Source organism: Budorcas taxicolor, chromosome 15 (assembly GCF_023091745.1).
Source record: "Budorcas taxicolor isolate Tak-1 chromosome 15, Takin1.1, whole genome shotgun sequence".
Lineage (NCBI taxonomy): Eukaryota > Metazoa > Chordata > Mammalia > Artiodactyla > Bovidae > Budorcas > Budorcas taxicolor.
In genome coordinates, this window is record NC_068924.1 from 43,512,252 (window position 1) to 43,539,416 (window position 27,165).

A 27,165-nucleotide genomic window follows, 5' to 3' on the forward strand; every position below is an offset into this window, starting at 1 on the left:
ATAATGAGAAAGTAGACAAAGAAATTAAGGAAACAATTCCATTCACCATTGCAATGAAAAGAATAAAATACTTAGGAATATATCTACCTAAAGAGTAAAGACCTATATATAGAAAACTATAAAACACTGATGAAAGAAATCAAAGACGACACTAATAGATGGAGAAATATACCATATTCATGGATCGGAAGAATCAGTATAGTGAAAATGAGTACACTACCCAAAGCAATCTACAAATTCAATGCAATCCCTATCAAGCTACCAGCCATATTTTTCACAGAACTAGAACAAAAAATTTCAAGATTTGTATGGAAATACAAAAAACCTCAAATAGCCAAAGCAATCTTGAGAAAGAAGAATGGAACTGGAGGAATCAATTTGCCTGACTTCAGGCCCTACTACAAAGCCACAGTCATCAAGACAGTATGGTACTGGCACAAAGACAGAAATATAGATCAATGGAACAAAATAGAAAGCCCAGAGATAAATCCACACACATATGGACACCTTATCTTTGACAAAGGAGGCAAGAATATACAATGGAGTAAAGACAATCTCTTTAAAAAGTGGTGCTGGGAAAACTGGTCAACCACTCGTAAAAGAATGAAACTAGATCACTTTCTAACACCACACACAAAAATAAACTCAAAATGGATTAAAGATCTAAATGTAAGACCAGAACTATAAAACTCCTAGAGGAGAACATAGGCAAAACACTCTCCGACATAAATCACAGCAGGATCCTCTATGATCCACACCCCCCCCCCCCAGAATTCTGGAAATAAAAGCAAAAATAAACAAATGGGATCTAATTAAAATTAAAAGCTTCTGCACAACAAAGGAAACTATAAGCAAGGTGAAAAGACAGCCTTCTGAATGGGAGAAAACAATAGCAAATGAAGCAACTGACAAACAGCTAATCTCAAAAATATACAAGCAACTTATGCAACTCAATTCCAGAAAAATAAACGACCCAATCAAAAAATGGGCCAAAGAACTAAACAGACATTACTCCAAAGAAGACATATGGATGGCTAAGAAACACATGAAAAGATGCTCAACATCACTCATTATTAGAGAAATGCAAATCAAAACCACAATGAGGTACCACTTCACACCAGTCAGAATGGCTGCGATCCAAAAATCTGCAAGCAATAAATGCTGGAGAGGGTGTGGAGAAAAGGGAACCCTCCTACACTGTTGGTGGGAATGCAAACCAGTACAGCCACTATGGAGAACAATGTGGAGATTCCTTAAAAAATCGCAAATAGAGCTGCCTTATGACCCCGCAATCCCACTGCTGGGCATACACACCAAGGAAACCAGAATTGAAAGAGACACATGTACCCCAATGTTCATCGCAGCACTGTTTATAATAGCCAGGACATGGAAACAACCTAGATGTCCATCAGCAGATGAATGGATAAGAAAGCTGTGGTACATATACACAATGGAGTATTACTCAGCCGTTAAAAAGAATTCATTTGAATCAGTTCTGATGAGATGGATGAAACTGGAGCCGATTATACAGAGTGAAGTAAGCCAGAAAGAAAAACACCAATACAGTATATTAACACATATATATGGAATTTAGAAAGATGGTAATGATGACCCTGTATGCAAGACAGTAAAAGAGACACAGATGTGTAGAACGGACTTTTGGACTCAGAGGGAGAGGGAGAGGGAGAGGGAGAGGGTGGGATGATTTGGGAGAATGGCATTCTATCATGTATACTATCATGTAAGAAACGAATCGCCAGTCTATGTCCGATGCAGGATACAGGATGCTTGGGGCTGGTGCACGGGGATGACCCAGAGAGATGTTATGGGGAGGGAGGTGGGAGGGGGGTTCATGTTTGGGATCGCATGTACACCCGTGGTGGATTCATGTCAATGTATGGCAAAACCAATACAGTATTGTAAAGTAAAATAAAGTAAAAATAAAAACTAAAAAAAAAGGACTATTTCGTGTCAGACACTGTTCTAGGTGTTGGAAATATAACAATGAACAAAACAAGAAAATGTGTATTGGTGCAAACATTAATAAGAAAGATTAGAAAAAAATATCTGGTATGTTAGTGAGAAATGCTAAGGAAGAAAAATAAAACAGAAAAGGGGAGAAGATGTACTTTAGGATGGTAATAATAATATCTTTTTATCAGATTGACATAGAATTAAATATAAAGTCCTTAGCACAGTACCTGGCACTTAGTGCTCAATTTTAGTTTTTATAATAATACTAACCATTTTTTCTTGATCAAATTTATTATTGGCAAGACTATTGAGCTTTCAAAACTCCAGCTTAAGTCTAGTGGTATTTGATTTTCACTGATTTCTACTTTTATTTTTCTTAATTCCTTTTTCCTACTTACTTTTGGTTTATTTTTAAACTTCCTAAGTTAAATGTTTATTTTCACTCTTCTTATTTTCTTTTTTTTATAGTTTTTTATTTTTTTAATTTTAAAATCTTTAAATCTTACATGTGTTCCCAAACATGAACCCCCCTCCCACCTCCCTCCCCATAACATCTCTGTGGGTGATCCCCATGCACCAGCCCCAAGCATGCTGTATCCTGCATCAGACATAGACTGGAGAGTCAATTCTTACATGATAGTATACATGATAGAATGCATTTAAGGCTGTATATTTTCCTCTGAGTACTTCTTTAACTGTTTCTTTTATTATACAATGTTCTAATTGTTATTAATTTCTTAATAGTCTATGATTGTAGTCTTCTTCTTTAATCCAAAAATTACTTTGAAGTGCTTTTAGAATTTTCTGTGGGATGTATTTGACACTCATATGATTCTGTGTTAGTTTATCTAGCCTTTTGGTTTTCTATCTGATTTTCTTCATTTTACTAGGTAATTGTGAGTTAAAAGATTTCAACTTTTAGGAATTTTCTCTGTGGTTGAACACAGGTTCATTTTTGCAAACATTACTTTGGATATTTTGAAAGCATGTACCCTCAGCCCTTTGTATCTGTGGGTTCTACACCTGCAGATTCAACTAACCAATGATTCAAAGTATTTGAGAAAAAAGTTTCCAGAAAGTTCTAAAAAGCAAAACTTGAATTTACTACACAGTGGCAACTATTTACATAGCATTTATATTGTGTTAGGTATTATATGTCAATCTAGAAATGATTTAAAGTATATGGGACAATGGTAGGCTGCAGTCCATGGGGTCACTAAGACTCGGACATGACTGAGTGACTTCACTTTCACTCTTCACTTTCATGCATTGGAGAAGGAAATGGCAACCCACTCCAGTGTTCTTGCCTTGAGAATCCCAGGGATGGGGGAGCCTGGTGGGCTGCTGTCTATGGGGTCGCACGGAGTTGGACACGACTGAAGCGACTTAGCAGCAGCAGCAGCAGCGTGGGTAGGTTACATTCAAATATTAAGCCAATTTGTATAAGGGACTTATGCATCCATGAATTTTGGTATCTGACAGGCCTGGGGGCTAAAGGGTTAGGGTCTGAATCCTGAAACCAATCCACTACAGAAACCGAGGGACAACTATATACTCCTTGTTTGTCAAGCATAAAAGTGTATGTATGTGTGTATTTATAAAACCAAACATGATACTTTTGTGATTCAAACTTTTCATTTTATTAATTTTATTGAAATATAGTTGATATGTATGGTCATTTAAATAATTTTTAATTCTTCAAGCCCATTAGCAAAATTTATCTTTCCATTTGTTTGTGTTGTCTTCAGTTTTTTCTCCCAGTCTATAGGTTATCTTTTCATTTTGTTTGCTGTAGGGAAACTTTTAAGTTTGAGTAGATCTCATATGTTTATTTTTCCTTTTATTTCTATTGCCTTGGGAAATTGACCTAAGAACACATCGGTATGATTTATGTTAGAGAATGTTTTGCTTATGTTCTTTTCTAGGAATTTTATGGTGTCGCGTCTTATATTTCGGACTTTAAGCCGTTTTGAGTTTTTTTTTTTTTTTTTGTATGGTGTGAAGATGTGTTATAAATTCATTGATTTGCATGTGGCTGTCCAGCTTTCCCAGCACCACTGTTGAAGAGATTGTCTTTTTTCTATTGTGTGTCCTTGCCCACTTTGTTGATGGTTAATTGACCATAGGTGTGTAGGTTTATTTCTGGGCTCTCTGTTCTGTTCCATTGATCCATATGTGGGATTGTTTTCTTAATTTTTTTCTGATAATTTGTTGTTAGTATATAGAATAAATATCTGCATATTCTATATCTTGCTATTTTACTGTATTCATTTATTCTAATAGTTCTCTGGTGGCATCTTTAGGATTTTCTGTATATAATATCATGTCATCTGCAAACAGTGACAGTTTTACTTCTTCCTTTCCAATTTGGATTCTTTTTACTTTTTCTTATCTAGTTGCTATGGCTAGGACTTCCACTACTTTGTTGAATAAAAGTGAAAAGAGTAGATATCCTTATCTTGTTCCTGCTCTTAGAGGATGAGAGTTTTTTACCATGTAGAAGGAACAGATAAATGTTCTCCGTTCTTTACCATTGAGTATGATGTTCACTGTGGGTTTGTCATTATGGCCTTTATTATGTTGAGGTATGTTCCCTCTATACCAATTTTCTGGAGAGTTTTTGTCATACTGCTACTGCTACTGCTGAGTCACCTCAGTCATGTCTGACTCTGTGCGACCCCAGAGACAGCAGCCCACCAGGCTCCCCCGTCCCTGGGATTCTCCAGGCAAAAACACTGGAGTGGGTTAAAAGTGAAAGTGAAGTCGCTCAGTCATGTCCGACTCCTAGCGACCCCATGGACTGCAGCCTACCAGGCTCCTCCGTCCATGGGATTTCCCACGCAAGAGTACTGGAGTGGGGTGCTGTTGCCTTCTCCGTTTTTTTGTCATAAATGAATGTCAAATTTTGTCAAAAGCTTTTTCTGCATCTCTAGGGATGATCATATGATTTTTACCCTTCATTTATTAATGTGGTGTATCACATTGATTGATTTGAAGATACTGAACCATCCTTGAGTTACTGGACTAAATTCTACTTAATCGTGGTGTGTGGTTCTTTTAATATATTGTTGAATTTAGTTTGCAAGTTTTTTACATCTGTGTTCATCAGTGATATTGGCTTATAATTTTCTTTTTTTTTTTTTGTAGTATCTTTATCTAGTTTTGATAACAGGCTGATGCTGGCCTTGTGAAACGAGTTTGGAAGCATTCCTTCCTCTTTAACTTTTTGGAATAGTTTGATAAGGATAGGTGTTAACTTTTCTTAAATGCTTTTTAGAATTTACCTGTGGCACTATCTGGTATTGGACTTTTATTTTGGGGGAATTTTTAAGTTACTGATCCAGCTTCATCACTGGTAATTGATCTGTTTCTGTTTTTTCCTGATTCAGTCTTAGGAGATTGTGTATTTCAAGAAATTTGTCTCTTCCCTCTAAATTGTCCATTTCATTTGGTATATAGTTGTTCATAGTAATCTCTGATGATCCTTCGTATTTCTGTGGTATTGGTTGTAATTTCTGTTCCATTCTGATTTTGTGTCTTTTTTCTTAATGAGTCTTGCTAAAGGTCTGTCAATTTTGCTTATCTTTTTAAAGAACTAGCTCTTAGTTCTGTCTCTTTTGGTGATCTTTTCAATATCTTTTTAGTCTCTGTCTCTTTTATTTCTGACCTGATCTTTTTTTTTTTTCTTTCCTTCTATTAATTTCAGGTTTTCTTTGTTCTTCTTTTTCTAGTTCCTTTAGATATAACGTTAGATTGTTTATTTGAAGTTTTTCTTGTTTCCTGAGGTAAGGCTTGTATCTCTATAAACTTCTCTATTAGAACTACTTTTTTCTGTCTCCAGTAAATTATAGATCATTGTGTTTCCATTTTTATTTCTCTTTAGGTATTTTTGATTTCCTCTTTCATTTCTTCAGTGGCCCATTGGTTGTTTAGTTGTATGTTATTTAGATTTCATGTCTTTGTGTTTTTGCAGTTTCTTTTCTTTTCATTTTGCCCAATTCTTTCTGTCTAATTTCTATGTATTAGGTATGTTGGTTATATCTTCTGATCTTGGAGAAATGGTGCCTTATATAGGCAATGTCCTGTGGGGACCACCAGTGTGCTCCCCTCTGACCACTGGAGTTGTATGTTCTAGGGGTGTCCCCTATGTGGGCTGCATGCACCCCTTTTTGGTGGGACTGACTACTGTGGGCACACTGGTAGATGGGACTGGCCCCCAACCTGCTTGGCTTTGAGGCTGTGCCACATAGTGACTCTGGGCTTGCTAGAAGGTGAGGTAGGCTTACTGCAGGATTAACTGCATGGCCTATGTAAGCCGTGCTTACACCTGCTATTGGCCTGCTGGTGTACAAGGCTTGGTGCCTACATGGCTGCATGGTAAAGGGGAGTGCTAGTTTGCTGTGGGGTGGGCCAGGTCTTGGTAACTGTCTACCAGGGGTCATGGGGCTGGTTTGTGCCTGCTGGTGGGTGGGGCAGGTCCTGGCACTAATAAGCTAGAGGGAGGAAACCAAAATGATGCTTACCAGCACCAGTGTCCATGTGATAGAGTGAACTCCCCACAATGGCTGCTGCCAGTCCCCTGGGGGAGTCCTAGCTGCTTCCTCCTTCCCTGGGAGGTTTTCCAAGACCTGCAACTGGATCTGACCTGGTTTTCAAACTACTGCCTCTGAGCTGGGTTTCAGAGTGTGAGATATTGTGTGCACCCTTGAAGAGCAAAGTCTGTTGTTTCCTCTAGCACTCCAGCTCTCCTGGATATAAGCCTTGCTGGTTGTCAAAGCCAGATGTTCTGGGGGCTTATATTCCTGGTGCAGAACCCCTAGACTGGGGAGCCTGATGTGGGGCTAAGAGTCCTCACTCCTTGTGGAGGAATTCTGAGATTGTGACATTCCTCCTGTTAGTGTTTCACTGACCTGGAAATGTAGGTTCTAACTATAGTATGTCTCCTCCCCTCCTTCCCATATTCTTGTACTTCCTACTTTATGTCTTAATTGTGGAAAATTCTTTTCTGCTAGTGTTCAGGTCATCCCTATAAATAGTTACTCTGTAAGTAGTAGTCTTCAGTTCTGTCATCTCAGCCAGTCCATATTATTAATTTTGCTTGCTTCCTCTGTTTATTTCTAAGAGAGTTATTAAAGTCACTCACTAATGTAGGGCTTTAGTAGATTTTTTTTGTACTTTTAGTAGATTTCTTAAAAATATTCTTTATGGAAACATAATTTGTATATAATAAAATACACAGATTTTAAGTGTAAAGTTTAATGAGTTTTGACAAATATATATACTTGCACATTACCACCTCAGTGAAGATATAGAATATTTCCATCACCCCAGAAATTTCCTTTGTGTCCCTCTCAGTCAATCCCCCACCCAAACCTTAGCAACCACTGAGGATTTCCATTGCCTTAGATTAGTTTTGCTTGTCTAGAATTTATACAAATTGAATCATAAATATATATTCTTTTGTGTCTATCTTTTTCTGTTCCATGTAATGATTTTGAGACTTGGCCGTGTTGTTATATCAGTAGTTTATTCGTTTTTATTCCTGAGGAGTATGCCTGGTTCATTGTTTGTCTGTTTGATGCATAAAGTTTCTAAGTTGTTTTATGTTATTTGGGAAGAGGCTACTTTAGATTCTGTTCATATCCTCCTGTTGGCAAAAGACATCTGGTCTGTAGTTACAAGGGGAAAATATATCCAAGCGTCCTGAGTTTTATGCCTGCTTATTAGTTGTCTACACTGATAACAAGTGAGAGAACAAGAGAGAAGACAGATGGTTTGTGGGGCTTTGCTGACTTCCTAAATGGCTCTTTGGCACAGTTGCTCTGGCCTCTGCCTCCCTGTGAGAGCTGTGATGACAGTTCACGTAGAAATGCCCCTGGTAATTAAGATGACTCTGAAACAATGAGGGCTCTGAATTCCAGGCCCCCACTGTGTAGTAGACCTACGTGGAAATCTGTCAGGGAATCAGATCATGGAATCGGCCCCTGTCATAGACACATGGCCATAGAGCAGCTTGAATGTTTATGATTCAGTATCTAAAAGTTTAAGGAGGGTTATAGAATACAAGTAATTGCTTAAAGGAAAACAGTAATTAGTTAATTTTAAGCGATTTGAAAACAAATTACTTAGTTTGTTAATTATCTATAGTTGAGTCTTTTCTCATTCTTTCTTCTGTTTACCTTTCAGCTCCTTTTTTTGTTGCTTTTTAGTTCCTTTAAAATAGTTAGAGGAAATGAAATTTCATTTACTTTTACTGGTTACAGACACACTGTGTGTGTGTGTGTGTGTGTGTGTGTGTGTGCGTGTGTGTTGGGAGGGGTGATTGAAACTGTTTTCTAAAGTGAAAACACCTTTTACATGGGAGATGCTCTGTAACTGTGTTACTTTAGGTGAGTCACTTAATATGTGTATCCAGACCTTAATTTCCTCACTGGCAAAGTGAGTCAAATGCCTGTGTACCCATCTCACATGATTCTTAACATAATTTATATGAATAGCATCACTGATGCAAAAGTACTTTGTAAATTTTAAATTTCTATTCAAATACACATAGTTGACCCTTAAACAATGTGGGAGTGAAGCTACGTGTTAACTTACTGTTGGCCCTCCGGGGTGTGCCCTAACTGTAGAGGTGTAATAGATATATTCCTGGAATAGCAAGCATATTCAACTTTTTAAAAACCCAGCCATTATTTAAAAATCTAATCATTAAAAAAGACCTTCATGACCCAGATAATCACGATGCTGTGATCACTCACCTAGAGCCAAACATCCTGGAATGTGAAGTCAAGTGGGCCTTAGGAAGCATCACTAAGTGGAGGTGATGGAATTCCAGTTGAGCTATCTCAAATCCTGAAAGATGATGCTGTGAAAGGGCTGCACTCAATATGCCAGCAAATTTGGAAAACTCAGCAGTGGCCACAGGACTGGAAAAGGTCAGTTTTCATTCCAATCCCAAAGAAAGGCAATGCCAAAGAATATTCAAACTACCACACAATTGCACTCATCTCACACGCTAGTAAAGTGATGCTTAAAATTCTCCAAGCCAGGCTTCAGCAATACGTGAACCGTGAACTTCCTGATGTTCAAGCTGGTGTTAGAAAAGGCAGAGGAACCAGAGATCAAATTGCCAGCACCCAGTGGATCATGGAAAAAGCAAGAGAGTTCCAGAAAAACATCTATTTCTGCTTTATTGACTATGCCAAATTCTTTGACTGTGTGGATCACAAGAAACTGTGGAAAATTCTTCAAGAGATGGGAATACCAGACCACCTGACCTGCCTCTTGAGAAACCTATATGCAGGTCAGGAAACGACAGTTAGAACTGGATGTGGAGCAACAGGCTGGTTCCAAATAGGAAAAGAAGTATGTCAAGGCTGTATATTGTCACCCTGCTTATTGAACTTCTATGCAGAGTACGTCATGAGAAATGCTGGGCTGGAGGAAGCATAAACTGGAATCAAGATTGCCGGGAGAACTATCAATAACCTCAGATATGCAGATGACACCACCCTTATGGCAGAAAGTGAAGAAGAACTAAAGAGCCTCTTGATGAAAGTGAAAGAGGAGAGTGAAAAAGTTGGCTTAAAGCTCAACATTCAGAAAACGAAGATCATGGCATCTGGTCGCATCACTTCATGGCAAGTAGATGGGAAAACAGTGGAAACAGTGGCTGACTTTATATTTTGGGCTCCAAAATCACTGCAGGTGGTGACTGCAGCCATGAAATTAAAAGACGCTTACTCCTTGGAAGGAAAGTTATGACCAACCTAGACAGCATATTCAAAGGCAGAGACATTACTTTGCCAACAAAAGTCTGTCTAGTCAAAGCTATGGTTTTTCCAGTGGTCATGAATGGATGTGAGAGTTGGACTATAAAGAAAGCTGAGTGCCGAAGAATTGATGCTTTTGAACTGTGGTGTTGGAGAAGACTCTTGAGAGTCCCTTGGACTGCAAGGAGATCCAACCAGTCCATCCTAAAGATCAGTCCTGGATGTTCATTGGAAGGACTGATGTTGAAGCTGAAACTCCAAAACTTTGGCCACCTGATACGAAGAGCTGACTCATTTGAAAAGACTCTGATGCTGGGAAAGATTGAAGGCAGGATGAGAAGGGGATGACAGAGGATAAGATGGTTGGATGGCATCACCGACTCAATGGACATGGGTTTGGGTGGACTCTGGGAGTTGGTGATGGACAGGGAGGCCTGGTGTGCTGCAGTTCATGGGGTCACAAAGAGTCGGACATGACTGAGCGACTGAACTGAACTGAATCATTAAAAGATGTGCTGCTGCTGCTGCTAAGTCGCTTTAGTCGTGTCCGACTCTGTGCGACCCTGTAGACGGCAGCCCATCAGCCTCCCCCATCCCTGGGATTCTCCAGGCAAGAAGACTGGAGTGGGTTGCCATTTCCTTCTCCAATGCATGAAAGTGAAAAGTGAAAGTGAAGTCGCTCAGTCGTGTCCAACCCTTCGCGACCCCATGGACTACAGCCTACCCGGCTCCTCCGTCCATGGGATTTTCCAGGCAAGAGAACTGGAGTGGGGTGCCATCACCTTCTCTGAAAGATTGCTACCTTAAAATAAAATAAAGTTCTACTTTGCGAAGATTGTTTGAAGGAACCCTATCATCTCAATAGATGCAGAAAAAGTGTTGACAACATGCAACATCCTTTCAAAGGGCTTCCCAGGTGGCTTAGAAATAAAGAAACCACCTGTAATTCAGGAGACTTGAGTTTGATCCCCGGGTCAGGAAAATCCCCTGGAGAAGGAAATGGCAACTCACTCCAGTATTCTGCCTGGGAAATCCCGTGGTCAGAGAAGCCTGGTTGGCTACAGTGCATGGGGTTACAAAAGAGACAGACATTACTGAGCAACTATACAACAATAACAACAATCCTGGGCCCATTGTAAGTAAGAAGCACAGAGTTGAGGAGTCAGAAATACCTGGACCCTAGGCCTCCCCTGTGACTAATTGCCTCTTTGATTGAGTTATATTATAGGCGCTCTCTCTTTGTCTTAGTTTTCTCATTTAGAAAATGTGGAAGATAATTCATACTGTCATAGGAGTGCTATGAAGTTACTATCACTACTGTTATTTTGCCAAAGTGATTTATAACCGTTTATCTTAGTTTCTCTGTAAATCCAGATTTCCACATTTTGGGCTTGCTTTAAATTGTATCTACTTAAGACATGTTTTCAAAATTATTTTTGGCAAGAACTAAGATATAGTTGCCTTCTACTATAACTCCATGATCTTTGCAAGATCATTTCTTAACAACTTGAAAGAGATGAAAAGTTGTACATGTAGCTGTGCAGTGTGTGCCGTCATTCCATTAGAAGCTAAATGACAGGAGGGAGGATACAGCGACATCAGTTGTTAAGGCCTGTACATTATTCATTCAACATCTGCTGTTGGTTCTCTTTTTCCCTATGGGGGAATAAATTACATCACATCAGCACATTTTTCATGCTTTGTGTTTAAGCATTTAAAAGTCATTTATTGTATTATTAATATTATTTTACTTCTGCTTGTTTGGCAGCCCCTGAAGTTATCAATGCCCACGACTATAGCCAGCAGTGTGACATTTGGAGCATAGGTGTCATAATGTACATTTTGTAAGTAGCCTGCTAAATGTACAATTTTAAATGAATGGATGTCCTCTAACAGTGGAATTACATAGATTTTAATTGAAAGCGAAACAGTATAATGTCAAGCAAGCAACTGAAGAAACAACTGGGAAGTTATTCTAAAATTTGTCTTATTCATTGTCAGGTCCATCTATTAGGTATTTTTTTTAAAATACAATCAACTTGTAAGTTTCAACTTTGCTTTTCATTGATCTGTAAATGCTGCAATGCACTGTATGATCTGAGCAAAGTGAAAAACTTGCCTCAACACCTGTCTGATCCTTTGCTACAAACCAAAAGCTTGTTTGTCTTTTCTTGAGATTCACTTATAGAGCATCAGGTAGAGGGAAGGTCCTGGACCTGGCACTAGGGCTCCCCCGTGGACAGGGCATGTTCAAGCAGCCGGCAGTAACCAGATAAAGGTTCAGTCCAGGGTCCAGGGAGTATTCTATGGTTCCTAATTCTCTTCATGGTACTGAAAACATTGATCTTTCTTGTTCTCTCTTTTGTCTCGCTCCCAAGATTCAGTCAGACCCCATGGCCTATACTTTTCCTTTGAGGCGTCCTCACATATTATTCAGTTTCTCTTCACTTGTATCATTTCTCCTTATGATCCCTTTCTAGAAGATTACAGTGTGTTTTTGTCTGTTCTCCTTCTTCTGGTTCATCCTTCACACAGTTGTCAGGGTTGTCTTTCTAAATCACAAATCTGGTTATACTGCTTTCCTGACAAACAGCCTCTGTTGATTCTCCCTTGCTATAGAAACTGTCAGTGCAGCCCCACATGACATGATGCAAGGCTTTCCCAGCCTGGCTCCAGCATGCCTGTCCAGCCTTGGTCTGCACGTGTGTTCCCATGCACTTACCCTCTTCTGGTGTCCACTCGAGGCTGCTCCTTATGACTCCGGTGCCCTGTGTTTCATGCCTCTGGGTCTTTGCTCATGTACTTCATTCTGCCTCAGTGTTCATTTTTCTTCTGTACTAACCTCTTTCCTGGGTGTGTCCAGCTCATACATTAGCAACTTCTATTTCCCTGAGTCCTACTCTGCCCCAGCAGAGTTAGTATGCTCATGGTGTATATACATTCCCTTACTCCATGGGATTTAAGGCAACATATTAATATAAAGGTGCATGCAAAACAGTAACACTGAAAGAAAAACAAGATAATAATATTTAATCAGGCAAATTTGCACATGTATAAGTTTGATGGAATTAATTTTTCACTTTTCTGTGTTCTCATTATACTTCTAAAAGCTATATTAAAATGTGCAATTATTGTATTATATGTATTGTCTCTGTTTTTCTTGCTCTAAATTCCATGAAGGACAGAGATCTGATTCATCTTTGCATCCCTAGTATCTGGCACCATAGTAGACACGTAGTCAGCACTCAATATATGTTTTTTATATTGAATTAAAGTGAATTGTCTGAGAGTGTTCTGAAAAGTTAGTGGTCATTGTTCTGCTTCTTGGTGAGTATGAACATTTTTATGTTGATGCAACATTAGTTTTATGGTCACATTGAAGATTTCACTGTGCACTACCTCTTCCAGATCGTTTCTAAATATTGACATCACAGTAGTTACATTTTCACAGTCCTGTGAAATGAAATACACAGGCAGTAGAAATTGGATGTTGTGATTGTAGCTGTAACTCAGATACTCAACACATCACTGCTTAGACTACATAAAGTATAAATGTATTCACAAAATTTTTGATCATTGTTTTGTGCTGCTTAGGATTATATTAAAACTCTGAGCCTTAGTTTTAAATTAAAATATAGCTATTTAAAATTAGTGTTTTATTCTCTCATGACTTCTAGACAATGCAAGTCAAACATAACATATATATGTAATCTATTATTATACCAGTTGTGGTGTTTGCTGCCTTCTTGATTTGAATTTGGTGTATTACATGTCTTAAATTTTTTCCTCCTACTTAAAGATATAATTTTAATTTTTCTGCTTCTGAGCGTGACTGCATATCATAATAAAGACATTTTTTTTCCTTTACAGTAGATTCTTACTTCAGAGAAGGCAATGGCACCCCACTCTAGTACTCTTGCCTGGAAAATCCCATGGATGGAGGAGCCTGGTGGGCCACAGTCCATGGGGTCGCTAAGAGTCGGACACAACTGAGCGACCTCACTTTCACTTTTCACTTTCATGCATTGGAGAAGGAAATGGCAACCTACTCCAGTGTTCTTGCCTTGAGAATCCCAGGGACTGGGGAGCTGGTGGGTTGCCGTTTATGGGGTCGCACAGAGTCAGACACGAGTGAAGTGACTTGGCAGCAGCAGCAGCAGCAGACTCTTACATAGCTAATCAGTGCCTGTTCGTTAATCTACCTGAGCCCAGTGGTCTTATAGATCATTTCCTTCACCAAGGGCACAAACATATTACCTTCTCCAGGGGTGGGGAGGGGTTTCTTATTTATCAGTTACCCCTGATTCATTGCTACTTAATTGGACAATGATAGCATACTTTCTCAAGGTGAAATTAATATAAATGCTCTTTATGGGCACCATCTTTTGCTGTTTTGATTCCTGTGAAACAGAAAATAATCGGAAGGCCATAAGAGGCATTTTTCATGTCTTGGATTCTCTTTTCTGGATGTGCAGAAAATTGCTGTCATAAAATTTCATGTGCTGCTGATTGACCAACCATTAGATACATTTTGTGTAAGTAAAATTGTAAAGGACAGAAAAAAGTGAAAATTTAAAAACATAGCCCTTGAGCTATAGATGCATGTTAGGCAGTATAGGAGCAGCTAAGAAATCAGTGAATGTGCATACCACTGGTTGTTAACAGACTCAATGAGCTGGGCTTTTGCTGGCCTGTACTTGTTATAATAGATAGTAACTGCCCATAAGACCATTTTTCTGACTTTTTTTGAATGGCATTTAAAAACTAAATAATAGTAAGGCAAATTGAATCAGAGAGAGAAGGGTTAGAATGAGCTGGAGAAAGAGAAAGTATTAAAATCAAAATTTGTGGAACAATTTAATATTTATTGCTTAACAAGAACCTATTGGTGATGAAAAGCTCTGTTGTCCACCCTGGTTCGATAAGCTACTAGGATGAAAATGACTCCCCCTCCACACCGGAAAAATCATTATTATCATAATCATTATCATGTAGAATATTTATCAAATGTAGACTTATTCACGGAGAAGGCAATGGCACCCCGTTCCAGTACTCGTGCCTGGAAAGTCCCATGGACGGAGGAGCCTAGTGGGTGGCAGTCCATGGGATCGCAAAGAGTCAGACACGACTGAGCAACTTCACTTTCACTTTTCACTTTCATGCATTGGAGAAGAAAATGGCAACCCACTCCAGTGTTCTTGCCTGGAGAATCCCAGGGACAGGGGAGCCTGGTGGGCTGCTGTCCATGGGGTCGCACAGAGTCGGACACGACTGAAGCAACTTAGCAGTAGCAGCAGCAGCAGCAGCAGCAGACTTATTCAAAAAATACTAATGGGAAAGATTTTTAAAGAAACTTAAGAAAAATGTAACTTTAAAAAATCAGTAAAAATCTGTTAAGAGACCTAGAAAACATACTTATGTACATAACAGACCAGCATTTGGAAAGTGTAATGGACTTATGCCATTTTATTCTTTCAGTAATAAAGTGGAAAAATATAATCCTGAGAGCTGAAGAATTGACATAGAGAGTTAGAATTGCCTCTGTGATGAGTCCAGGTCCAACTTCTGTCTGGTTGTCATTGGGAGAATCTGGTTGTTGTCTACAGAATTGCCCTCAGATGTTGGGATTGACGATAAAGATGATGGCTAACATTTGCAACTTTTAAGCACATAGTTTTGGACTGGATCACCTACTGATGCATAGGCTTGCCATGCTCTTTGTAAAGTACAGCATAGTACTTCCTTTAAAAGGTTTTAAAGACTCATAGTCCTGTACTACTGAATTTACAATAAGTCCATGCTTACTGTATACACACTACTCATGGCTTTACTGACGCTGGTTGTTACATGCACTCAGCTTTCACACTTCCAGACTGAAGGGTCAAATTCATCATCTGGTTTTCCGCCTTCAGATTTTCTTCATTTCGTATATAATTTTTGAAGAGTTGTGGCTATTTTAATGGATTTTTTATTTTGACTCAGAGCCAGTAGGCCCCACAATCATTCTTACCATCATCACCAGTCTTTGTGTAACATTTTACCATGGATAAAATTCTTCCATTGTCACTAGAAGAAGTAATCTCATTAGACTGTGATGACTCAGTGTATCTTCCTGTTAAGTCCAGTGTACCTTAAGGCATAACCTTACCCTTGCTCACATTGAAGAGTTTCTCCTCTGTTATCCACCACTATTACTGTGCACCTAAACTCACACACCTTTTTGTATTTTAACCCCATTTAAGCTTAGTGTTTTCCCACCTGGAAGAGCTTTGCACATGTGGAAGTTCCAACGGATACAAGAGCCTAGCACTAATCTCCCAAAACCCCTTTTTTCCCATTTCTACATCCAGGGAAGTTCCCACCTCTTCCTCTCCTTTACTTAAATATGAAGCACCACTGCTTTCAAGTCCTATGGAAACTTAATTTTTAATAGCCTTATTTTGATTGTTCAAAAGAATCTAAACAGAATGATTGCCTTTGCTGTAGATTATGTGGAAAAGCACCCTTTATGGCAAGCTCAGAAGAGAAGCTTTTTGAATTGATAAAAAAGGGGGAACTACATTTTAAAAATTCAGTCTGGAATTCCATAAGTGATTGTGGTAAGTATAGATGTTTTATTATTTATTAAAGCAAATATGCACAATATAAGAAAGCCAGCCAGTAATTTAGATACTTTAAATCTCTGAGTAGCCGTTAAATTTACTTGTAGAAATAAAAACTATTTACTTGTGGAAATAGTGCTATCTTCACTGTGACTTTTATAGTTGAAACTTTAAACAAAAACAGAAAATGTATACTAAACATTGAAGAGGAAATTTTCTGATCAAATAGTTAATTTTTACTGAAGACTATAAACCAGGTAATTCAGTCAATAAAACTTCACTTTCAGCCTTAAACTTTATTTAGTATTAACCATATGTACTGATGATATTTATTCTATAACTGATATGCTTCCTTCATGTCATACAGACCTAATCCTAAAATTGGAAAACACGTGATATTAATTATAGTCAAGATATATAAGATAGGATTTTTTCCTTTATTTGCAGCTAAAAGTGTTTTGAAGCAACTTATGAAAGTAGACCCTGCTCACAGAATCACAGCTAAGGAGCTGCTAGATAACCAGTGGTTAACAGTAAGTTTCAGTACTACTGCCTTTTAAAAAAATTTTGGTGCGCTATCATTGCTTATTTCTTTTCATCTGGCCTTATAACCTATATATAGTCTTAAAACAGTCATTTAGTTTCATCTTCTGACAAGTTAAAAAAATTATCGAGTGCTGACACATTTCTGAAATGGGTATTTTCAAACTGTTAAAATTACTACCACAGCTGTTTATATGTGTTTATAGAGGCTTAAATGACCTTTTCTACTGTATCAAGTCCAGTAGAATAGGGCTGAGGAATGTCCTTCATTAAAGATGCAGACTGTCGAAGCGGTCTGTATAGTTCAGTGATGTAACGCACTGGAACTGTCTTCTTCTCTTTCAGCTCTTTGGATGCAGAGAATCTATAGGGACTCAGAAAAGCCAAGGTCTTCTAACAGTGGCTGTTGCCTGGCTTGAAATCTTGCCATTATTCATTTGCATATCTATTTCCCCCATTACACTAATGCCTCGAGCAGTAACCCTATGTCTTAAGTGATCTTCGTATCCCTGTACCCAGAACATTTCCTGGTCACAACAGGAACTTTGGAAGAGGATGCTACTACCTCTCAATAATTATTCTCTCTTTCTTCTTTGGTCATGAAGATCCTGGCTTTTCACTGGTAACATTCTTATCTAGTCTTCTTTACTAGTTATCCCCTATCTTTGCTAGTTACAGTGCTGGTCAATGAGATCTAAGTGCAGGTAAGAGTAATCTCTGGGAAGTGCCCTTGAATGGAAGGAATAAGGCATTCCTCACATCCATCTTCTTTTCTAGTGACTGCAGTGCAGCTGTGATGGATGGAGTTTGAGTAGCCATATTAGATAATAAAGTGGAATATAAACAGGATAGTAGAGCAACACAATTCTAGGAACCAGGGCTCTTAGCATATAGAGCTGCCACACCAGCCCTTGACTGCCTTCCTCCAGACGTTTTTAGATGAACAGGAAACAAGTGACTGTCATCTTTGAGATACTGTGAAATGTGCAGTTAAGCCTAATACCAATTAGTACAGTACTCAGTAAATAATGGCTGAATGAGTAGATGACTCAGTAAATGAATAAGTCTGTAGGTATGTCAGAAAATGCCTGAGAATGGAAACCGGAGATTCCAGAGACATAGGAATATTTTACATCTTTTACTTACTAGACACTGTGTTAGGTACTGGAGATACATGATATGCTTATATTGCAGTAGTACTGTTGAGAAATGATGGTGGCTTGGACAAGGTGGTAGCAACAGAATTGAAGAGAAATAAATGTGATATATTTTTAGATATATTTGTTAGTACTTGATGATGGATTAGATAAGGGATGAGGATAAGGGAGGAATCAAGGATGAATTTTAGATTTTGCTTTAATGACTGGTTGGATGGTAGTGCCATTTACCAAGATGTGGAAGACTGCAGGAGATATATTTTTTTCCTGGAGGAAGAGTGGTAAGTCGAGTTTCACATTGGACTTGATAAATTTGAGATGCCTATGTCACATTCAAGTGGAGATTTCCAATAGATCATCAAAACTATGAGCCTGGAACTGGAGAAGAATAAACTGGAGATATAAATCTGTGAATCCTGAGTATACAGATGCCATATAAAGCCATTGTGTTGCAGAGATGAATTAGGAAGAAAATGCAGATAGAAAGGACAAGAGGCCTCAGCAGTCTGCCTTCAGACACTGCAACATTTAGAAGAGTAGAAGCTAGCAGTGGAGGCTGAAAAGGAATAGCTAATGAGGAAAGAGGAAAGTTAGGAGGGTAGTGCCAAGGAAGATGAGTGAGAAAAGTGTTTAAGAAAGCAAGAACAGTCAGCCCCCAGATAAATGCTGCCTAGAGGTCAAGATGAGAATGAGTTTTCCTAATGGCCAACAGAGGAGTTGATGGTGACCCTGGAGTCCTTGATAGATTTTAGATACCATAAATTTATAGTGATACCACTGTGATTTTCCTTTGGGAATTTCTAATCATTTATTGGAATAATTCTTTTTCTTTAAGGGCTAAAAAATTGCCTTCACTCAAAAATGGTTTATAACTGCCCTCTTCTATGAATGTGTTGAACTCTCAAATGATTCTGTGCAATAAGTATTTCTGGCCTAAAGTAATTGTGCAAATGAGTTAGCAGCTAGATCATTGCAAAACAACTGAGTAGATCTGTAGTAGAGCAAAATAAAAAAACTGTAAAACAGATGGTGTGCTTTAGAAATCTATCTCTTTTCAGCATCACACAACATTCGGGTTTGGCCATTTAATTATTTGTTTTCTAATTAGTGAAACTTTATTTCTGGCTTTGGTCATTTTTCCAGAAGTCTCCATTTTTGAGCCTCTGTAACAATTTGTCTCTATGTAGTCCTTGCCAAATGGATAGAGAAGTGACAGATAGCGTGTACTATATCAGACTATCCTGAGGAGTTCAGTATATGAAGTTTAGAATACTGGCATTTTGTAAACTTCTGAAAGGCAAAACTCTTTTCTTCTTAACCACTTGAAGTCTCGCTTCCTGTAATTCATGTCCTCTGTTTGAAATAATCTAAAGAGGACATGTTAGTTCTCTCAGTGCCTTACCGCTTTGTAACCAGAGCTTATCTTCCAATACCGGACGAATAGTGACATTCTTTTCAAAGAGCTTTATTGGATAAAAAGTCTCCATGGTTTAGTCTATATATCATGCATTTTGAAATACAGTACATATCTGAAGAGTATTCTGAGAAAAATAATCATTGCTTCCCTATGTATATTTAAATGAATGGGTCTTAAACAGATATTGTCATCCTGATTTCAAAAATCCAAGGTCAGATGCAAGGAAAAACAGCCAATAAATGACTTTGCTACAAAGGGAGGGTTCGATGATGACACCCATTGCCAGGAGTGTGCCTGTTACCCTCTTTATCTTTTTCTACCTTTTTGCCCTCTTTATTCTCAACAATAGTTCAGGAGTTCATTCCTTGTTAGATAGTTACAGTTGCCCCTTGGTATTCAATCCCCTGATAACAACTAACACCAAGAATTTGCACATTTAACAAGTTTCCCTGGTACTTTCAATGCCTGCTATATTTAAGAACCTTGATATAAATTAATGAAACATTTTTCTTCTATGGCTTGTCAAAAAGCAGTTTCCAGATTTGAGCTCTGTTGATATTATTCAACAATTCCTTCAAAAGATTTTTTTTTTTTTGTGCCTGCCATGTACCATGCCTTGTGCTAGGTAATAAAATTCAGTTAAAGACATATAGGACCCAGTCTCTGACATGAGGAATTTACAATATAATAAGGGAAACAAGCTATATATAAGATATAATGCAAGGAAGAAAATGATAAATGGCATAAGAGATTGCCAAATGACCAGAGAGGTACAGAGGCAAGCGAGTGTGAAATCAGAAAGTTTAATTTGACTGGCAGATAAGATGCCTGCAGGAAACAAGTGGGAAATGAGACTTTTAGAAAAGGAAGGAAAATTGTGAGGGCCCTTGAATCCCAGACTAAGGAGTTTTAACTTCCTGCCATAGATAGTAGAGAACAATTGCATGCTCTTTGAAAGAAGGAAATTATTATTATAGGGTGTCAGTCTTGCAGAGTGGCTTATTGTAAATGGGACAACAGTCATTTAAATGTCTATGTTGATTTTAACAAGTGTTTTTTTTATTTTAATTCATAAGACACTATATGGGTACAAAGATGATTAAAACAGTCTCTCCCTTGAGTAATTCACCACAAATTACAGTGTACTTTGCTTTATAGAGACACTTGACAAAGCTCTTATAATGAAGTGTAGGGTCTAATTTCAGAACACTCTTTCCTACGTATGAACAGGTCTTTGTTCACTAATTTACAAATTGTTATTCAGGTTTTAGTCATTAGCTTTTGACCTTTAGCCTGTGCACTTTATGTAAAAGAATTGAAATTTTCTGATACCTAACTAATTATTGGGTGTTTTTTGCTACCATATATTTTCATCCGAAATATATTAAGGCTCTAACCTTTATATTACTATATTTAGTTACTCTTAAATTATGAATTATCTTATGTATATGAATATGATTTTGAAGCCCTCTTTAATGAAGTTTTTTTTTTAAATTATGTTAAAAAGAACCTCATGAACCAGGAACCTTGGGCATTTATTCAATATTCAATGATTGGTACATACTTAATAATTTAAACAAATATTTATTGAATAACTACTATGTACTGTGGAGGACACAAAGATGAGTCTGGCATAGTCCTTTCCTATAGGTTGCCCACACCCTAGTGGAGGGATTAAAGAAAAAACACAGGCAGAGAATGCATATTTGATATGTGTGTGTGCAAAAGTCTGCCTGCAATACAGGAGACCCGGGTTTAATCCCTGGGTCATGAAGATCCCCTGGAGAAGGAAATGGCAAGCCACTCCAGTATTCTTGCCTGGGAAACCTCATGGATAGAGAAGCCTGGTGAGCTACAGTCTGTGGGGGTCACAAAGAGTCAGACATGACTGAGCAAGTTTCACTTCACTTAACATATATATATTTAAAATAAGCATATAAAAATGTATTCTATATATACGTGGTATGTAATAAAATATACACTATAAAATATGTAAATGTTCTCTAAATATTATTATATACTTATATTTATATTATATGTATATTATATACTATATTTAATATATAAAACATGTATTTATATAAAGTAAGTAGTAGTAGTACTATTAGGTTTTTAAGAAGAGAGCTATTATTCCTTTTAGTGGATTATAAAAGCTACTTAAGTGAGAAAATTGTATGCAGGACAAGAAGCAACAGTTAGAAATGGACATGGAACAATAGACTGGTTCAAAATTGGGAAAGGAGTACATTAAGGTAAATTGTCACCCTGCTTATTTAACTTCTGTGCAGAGTACATCACATGAAACGCCAGGCTGGATGAATCACAAACTGGAATCAAGATTGCTGGGGGAAATAGTAACAACCTCAGAAACGCAGATGATACCACTTTAACACTTTAATGGCAGAAAGTGAAGAGGAACTAAAGAGCCTCTTGATGAAGGTGAAAAAGGAGAGTGAAAAAGCTGGCTTAAAACTCAACATGCAGAAAACTAAGATCATGGCATCCAATCCCATCACTTCATGGAAAATAGATGGGAAAACAGTGGAAACAATGACATACTTTATTTTGTTGGGCTCCAAAATCACTGCAGATGGTGGTGATTGCAACCATGAAATTAAAAGACACTTACTCCTTGGAAGAAAAGTTGTGACCTACCTAGACAGCATATTAAAAAGCAAAGACATTACTTTGCCAACAAAGGTCCATCTAGTCAAAGCTATGATTTTTCCAGTAGTCATATATGGATGTGAGAGTTGGACTATAAAGAAAGCTGAGTGCTGAAGAATTGATACTTTTGAACTGTGTTGTTGGAGAAGACTGTTGAGACTCCTTTGGACTGCAAGGAAATCAAACCAGTCAATCCTAAAGGAAATCACTGCTGAATATTCATTGGAAAGACGGGTGCTGAAGCTGAAGCTCCAATCCTTTGGCCTCCTGATGCGAAGAACTGACTCATTTGAAAAGACCCTGATGCTGGGAAAGATTGAAGGCAGGAGGAGAAGGGGACAGCAGAGGACAAGATGGTTGGATGGCATCACCAACTCAATGGACATGAGTTTGAGCAAGCTCTAGGAGATGGTGAAGGACAGGGAAGCTTGGCATGCTGCAGTCCATGGGGCTGCAAAGAGTTGGACACAGCTGAGCGACTGAACAACTGCATCTTTTCTGAGGATTAAACCTAGAGTAACTTTAGAGAGAAACCTCATGATAACAGGATTCAGAGAATAGTGATACCCCAGGAAGATAAAGGGCTATTTTGAGATGGCATGTATGGTGGGTGAGACTACAACCTGGGCAGGAAGTAAAAATAGGAAGACAAAGACAACCCAAGTTCCCCCTTTGCCTCGCTTTTTGCCTTGGGACACTGGTGCCTGTTCTCTCACAGGGATCAGAAGTAATAAAATCAGAGCAGTGCTGATGCCCTGCTTGAGTGAGAAGCTAAGGAAAATGGGTGGGAACTACTGGGTCTAAACTAATGACTTACCTGTTGGCCTCCACCCCCTAGGATAGGTAGATTATAGTTTTAGAAGTGCCTCCTCCTAAGGTGACTTCTCCTTGGAAGAGAAGGTTATGAAATCCTGAATTGAGGAGTTGCTTGGTGGGGGCAGATTTTTGGTGCCTGGAATTTTGAGCTCCTGGGGCTGAAGATCTGGTTCTGGTCTGTTTTCCTGAGGAGCTAGTACTCCCCAAGGAGTGTGAGCTCACAGGCCACATTTCACACACTGTTAAGAGAGTTTAGACTAGGCAGACCCAGACTTTAGAAGTCAACAAAGTGAACATGCTAAAAGAGATATGTGAAGATGTTAATAACATGAAGCAAGAAATGAAACGGTAAAAGAGAACCAAGTAGAACCATTTAGGTATAATAGTTGACAGAGATGCAGTTATATAGGATAAGTAGTGAAGTGGGTGCAAATGAAGAGTGAATTAAAAAAACTAGATGATCCGATTGTAACTTTAATAGAGCTTTATAGAAGGGAACAGATGAAGATAAACATACTGAAAACTTAAGCAAAAATGAAGCTATGTGGAGCTGAAAGTAAAAGTTACAAGATTCATATAATAGTAATCTCAGGCAAAAAAGTGAAAATGAGCAGAAGGAAATCTTTTAAAAATAATAGAGATAATACATCACAATTAAAAACAAAAGACTTCAGCTTTAAATAATGATAGACTACCAGATAGGAGAGAAGGAAAAACTGCCAAATAGACATAATAAGATCTAAGAACATCAAAAACAGAAAATTCTCAATGTTCCCAGAGAGGAAGAGCAATATCATAAAAAGAAAAAGAATAACCTTGACATCTTACTTTTTAGCAGCATTATTGGATGCACGTTTAAATGGAGTAATAATTCTAAATGTATTAAAGGAAAAACATTTAAACTTAGAATTTTATATCCATTGACATTGTCATTCAAATGAAAGGCAATGATAAAAAATATTGTTAAGTATACAAAGCCTCAGGTTTGCTGCATAAGTCATAGATTTAAAACACTTGTAGAAATAGTTAAATAGATCAAAGAAACTCAGTAGATTGTAAGAGCTGTGTGTACCAAGAGTCTTGAAATACCTTGGTAAAGTCTGTTGGTGTCCAAAGAAAAAAGGAGAGAAAGACCAAAGAAGAGGACACAGTATATTGATGATAACACAGATTTAAAATGTGAGATAATATACACATGATAAGCACTGAGAAAGGAGAGAGAACATTGTTACATCAGAGAGTGCTAAACTGGAAGATGTAGACAACAGAGTTTCAAAGCCGTAAAGGATTAAAAAAAAAAAAGTATAGAGTGGGACAAGTTGTCATAAACTTGAATAGTAGAAACAATTTCAAATAAGTTAATAGGTTAGAAGTACCTGTTAAAAGACATAATGTCAGGTTGAATTTTTAAATTTCTAGCTAAGTGCTATTTTACAGGAAGCACATTTGAAGCATAAGGGCACAGAAATATTGAAAGAAAAAGAGTGGAAAAGAACACACTAGGCAAATACTAACCAAAAAAAGCGTGAGTAACTGAATTAATATTAATTAAATCTACCTTGCTACAAACAAATCATCATCATTAGAGATACTGAAGATTACTGTATAATGATAACAGTTCAATCCAAACAAAATGTTTAAGTTTAAACACATGGAACTAATAAGGTAATCTCAAAAATATGTATCAAAAATTGACAAAGTTCTATAGAGAAATTGGCAAATTCACCACTATAGTGGGAGATTTTAATGCACTTCTCTCAATTACTAATATGTGAAACATATGAAAACAGAAGTAAGGATATTTAATAATACAATTAACAAGCTTATTTTGGTGGACACATACAATTGTGCATCTAACAATTAAGGAATATACATTTTTCTTAACCACACATGGAAAGAACATTTACCAGAATTAATCTAACCAGGAAGGAAGCAAGCCTTAATAAATGTCACAGATTATGTTCTCTAACAATACACAATTAAGTTGAAAGTTAATCAAAATGAGATTAAATACTGCATATATTTGGAAATTAAATCACATGCTTCTAGATAAGTCATGGGTTAAAAAAATAGATCCTAATGAGAAAAAGTTTTTAATTTCTAGAACTGAATGGTAATGAAAACACAGCATATCAAAACCGGTAGATACAGTAAAAATGTGTTTCAGCAGAAATTTATTAATATCACCTAGTGTATATACATTAGGAAGAAGAAAGGCTAAAAGGGAACTATATATCCAACTTAAAATTTTGGGAAAATATCCCAACAGAATATACACAAATAAGTAGTAGGAAAAATAAACCTAAGGATGAAAATAAATAGAAAGCAAAGGTACAAAAGAGAAGATCAGTAAGACCAACATTTTATTCTTCAAAAAGACCAACAAATAGACAAACCTTTGGCAAAAATAAGAAAGAAAGAAAGAAGTCAAAAATAATATTTCACAGGAAAAAAGGAATACAGCTGCAAATAAGGCAAAAATTAAAAGGATAAAGATTAAAAAGATACAGGAATAGCATCACCAACTGTTTACTAATAAATCTAAAAACTTAGGCAGCATATTAATTCTTCATATTCTAGTATAACAAAATTAGACCAGTGAAAAGCAAACATATGAAAAAGGTCTATTTTGTTTATTTATATAGATCTAAAACCTTAAATAAAATATTAGGAAGTTGGATTCAACTGTGCTTATAAGTAGGTCATAATCATGTTGGATTTTCCCTAAAATACAATGATGGTTTAATTTCAGAAAAAAATCTATAAATATAAATTCCTACATTAATATATTAAAGGAGAAAAGATATCATCATTTCAAAGAAAGCACTTGTCTTGTAGTAAGACCCAACATACATTCATAATTTAATTAGGAATGAAAGAAAACCTCCATAACCTGATAAAAGATTACAGCAAATATCATTTTAAATGGGAAATGTGAGAAGCATTTTCTTTAACTAAAGAGCTAGTCAAGGAAATCAGCTTCTAGTAGTTTTTTCAATATTGTTGATCTTCGTCTAAGACAAGGAAAATAAAGTCATGAGAATTGGAAAGCAGAAATAAAACTTTTATTATTTGTAGTAATATACAAATGACTAGACAAACTCTTATAATAATAAGAGAGCTAAGAAAGATAGCTGGATTTAAGGATGGTATACATCAATAAATAAGAGTGTCAAATCAATACATTGTACACCTTAAACTTACACAGTGTTGTATACCAACTGTGTGTGTGTGTGCTCATTCAGTCATGTCCAACTCTTTGTGATCCATGGGCTGTAGCCCACCAGGCTTCTTTGTCCATGGAATCCTGCAGGCAAGAATACTGGAGCAGGTTGCCATTTCCTACTCCAGGGGATCTTCCTGACCCAGGGATCACACCCACAGCTCTTGCTTCTCCTGCATTGGCATGAGGATTCTTTACCGCTGTGCCACCTGGAAGCCCTATATACTAATTATACCTCAGTAAAACTGGGGAAAAGAAATTGATATGCAAAGTTGATTGCACTTCTTTTCACTAGCAACCAACAATATAAAATGCAAAAAAAGGAAGACATGTAAAACTGTATTCACAAATTTATAATTTCTAGAAATGCAGCATTAGATTTGTAAGGCTTCTTTGAGGAAAGTTATGAAATTTTATGGGAAAACATTGAAGAAGAACTCAAGTATAAATATATACCATAATTTAGGTCAAGAGACTAAATATCATAAAAATTTATTTCCTCATATTGATGTGCATATACAATGCAAATCCAATCAAAATTCCTCTTTTCACAACCCTAAAATTTATAGTGAAGTACAGAGGGTCAAAAATAGCCAAGGCTTTTTTGAGTATTTTGCTGTAACAAGAAAATAAGACTATTTAGTTAGCACAGTGTGATAATGATATAGTAGTAAGCAAATTGACCAGTAGAATAAAATAGAAAGTGTAGAAACATATCCATACATGTCTGGAACATTTATGACAGTGGTAGTATGGTGCATCAGTGGAAAAAAGAGATTATTCAATAACTGGAGTTCAAATAAATGGCTGTCCACAGGAAGAGAAAGAAATTGGGTTCCTATCTCACATGGTAGACAAAAGTCAACTTCTAATCAGTCAAGGACTTAAATAATAAAAATTTACATTTAACTTTTAGTGTAAATATAGGTGAAACCCAAAGTTATTAACATAAAAGAAATGAGGAATAAACTTGACTTACATTAATCTTTAGAAC

The 27,165-nt window shown here is 37.2% G+C and overlaps 1 protein-coding gene across 1 annotated transcript in view; it reads left to right on the forward strand.

Annotated features, from left to right (window-relative positions):
* Positions 1-27,165, forward strand: part of STK33 (serine/threonine kinase 33) — a 96,363-nt gene that overhangs the window by 41,186 nt on the left and 28,012 nt on the right. The window contains exons 8-10 of the mRNA XM_052652533.1: positions 11,515-11,590; positions 16,233-16,345; positions 16,796-16,881. Of these exons, the coding sequence (XP_052508493.1) occupies positions 11,515-11,590; positions 16,233-16,345; positions 16,796-16,881 (275 nt within the window). The remainder of the gene's footprint in view (positions 1-11,514; positions 11,591-16,232; positions 16,346-16,795; positions 16,882-27,165) is intronic.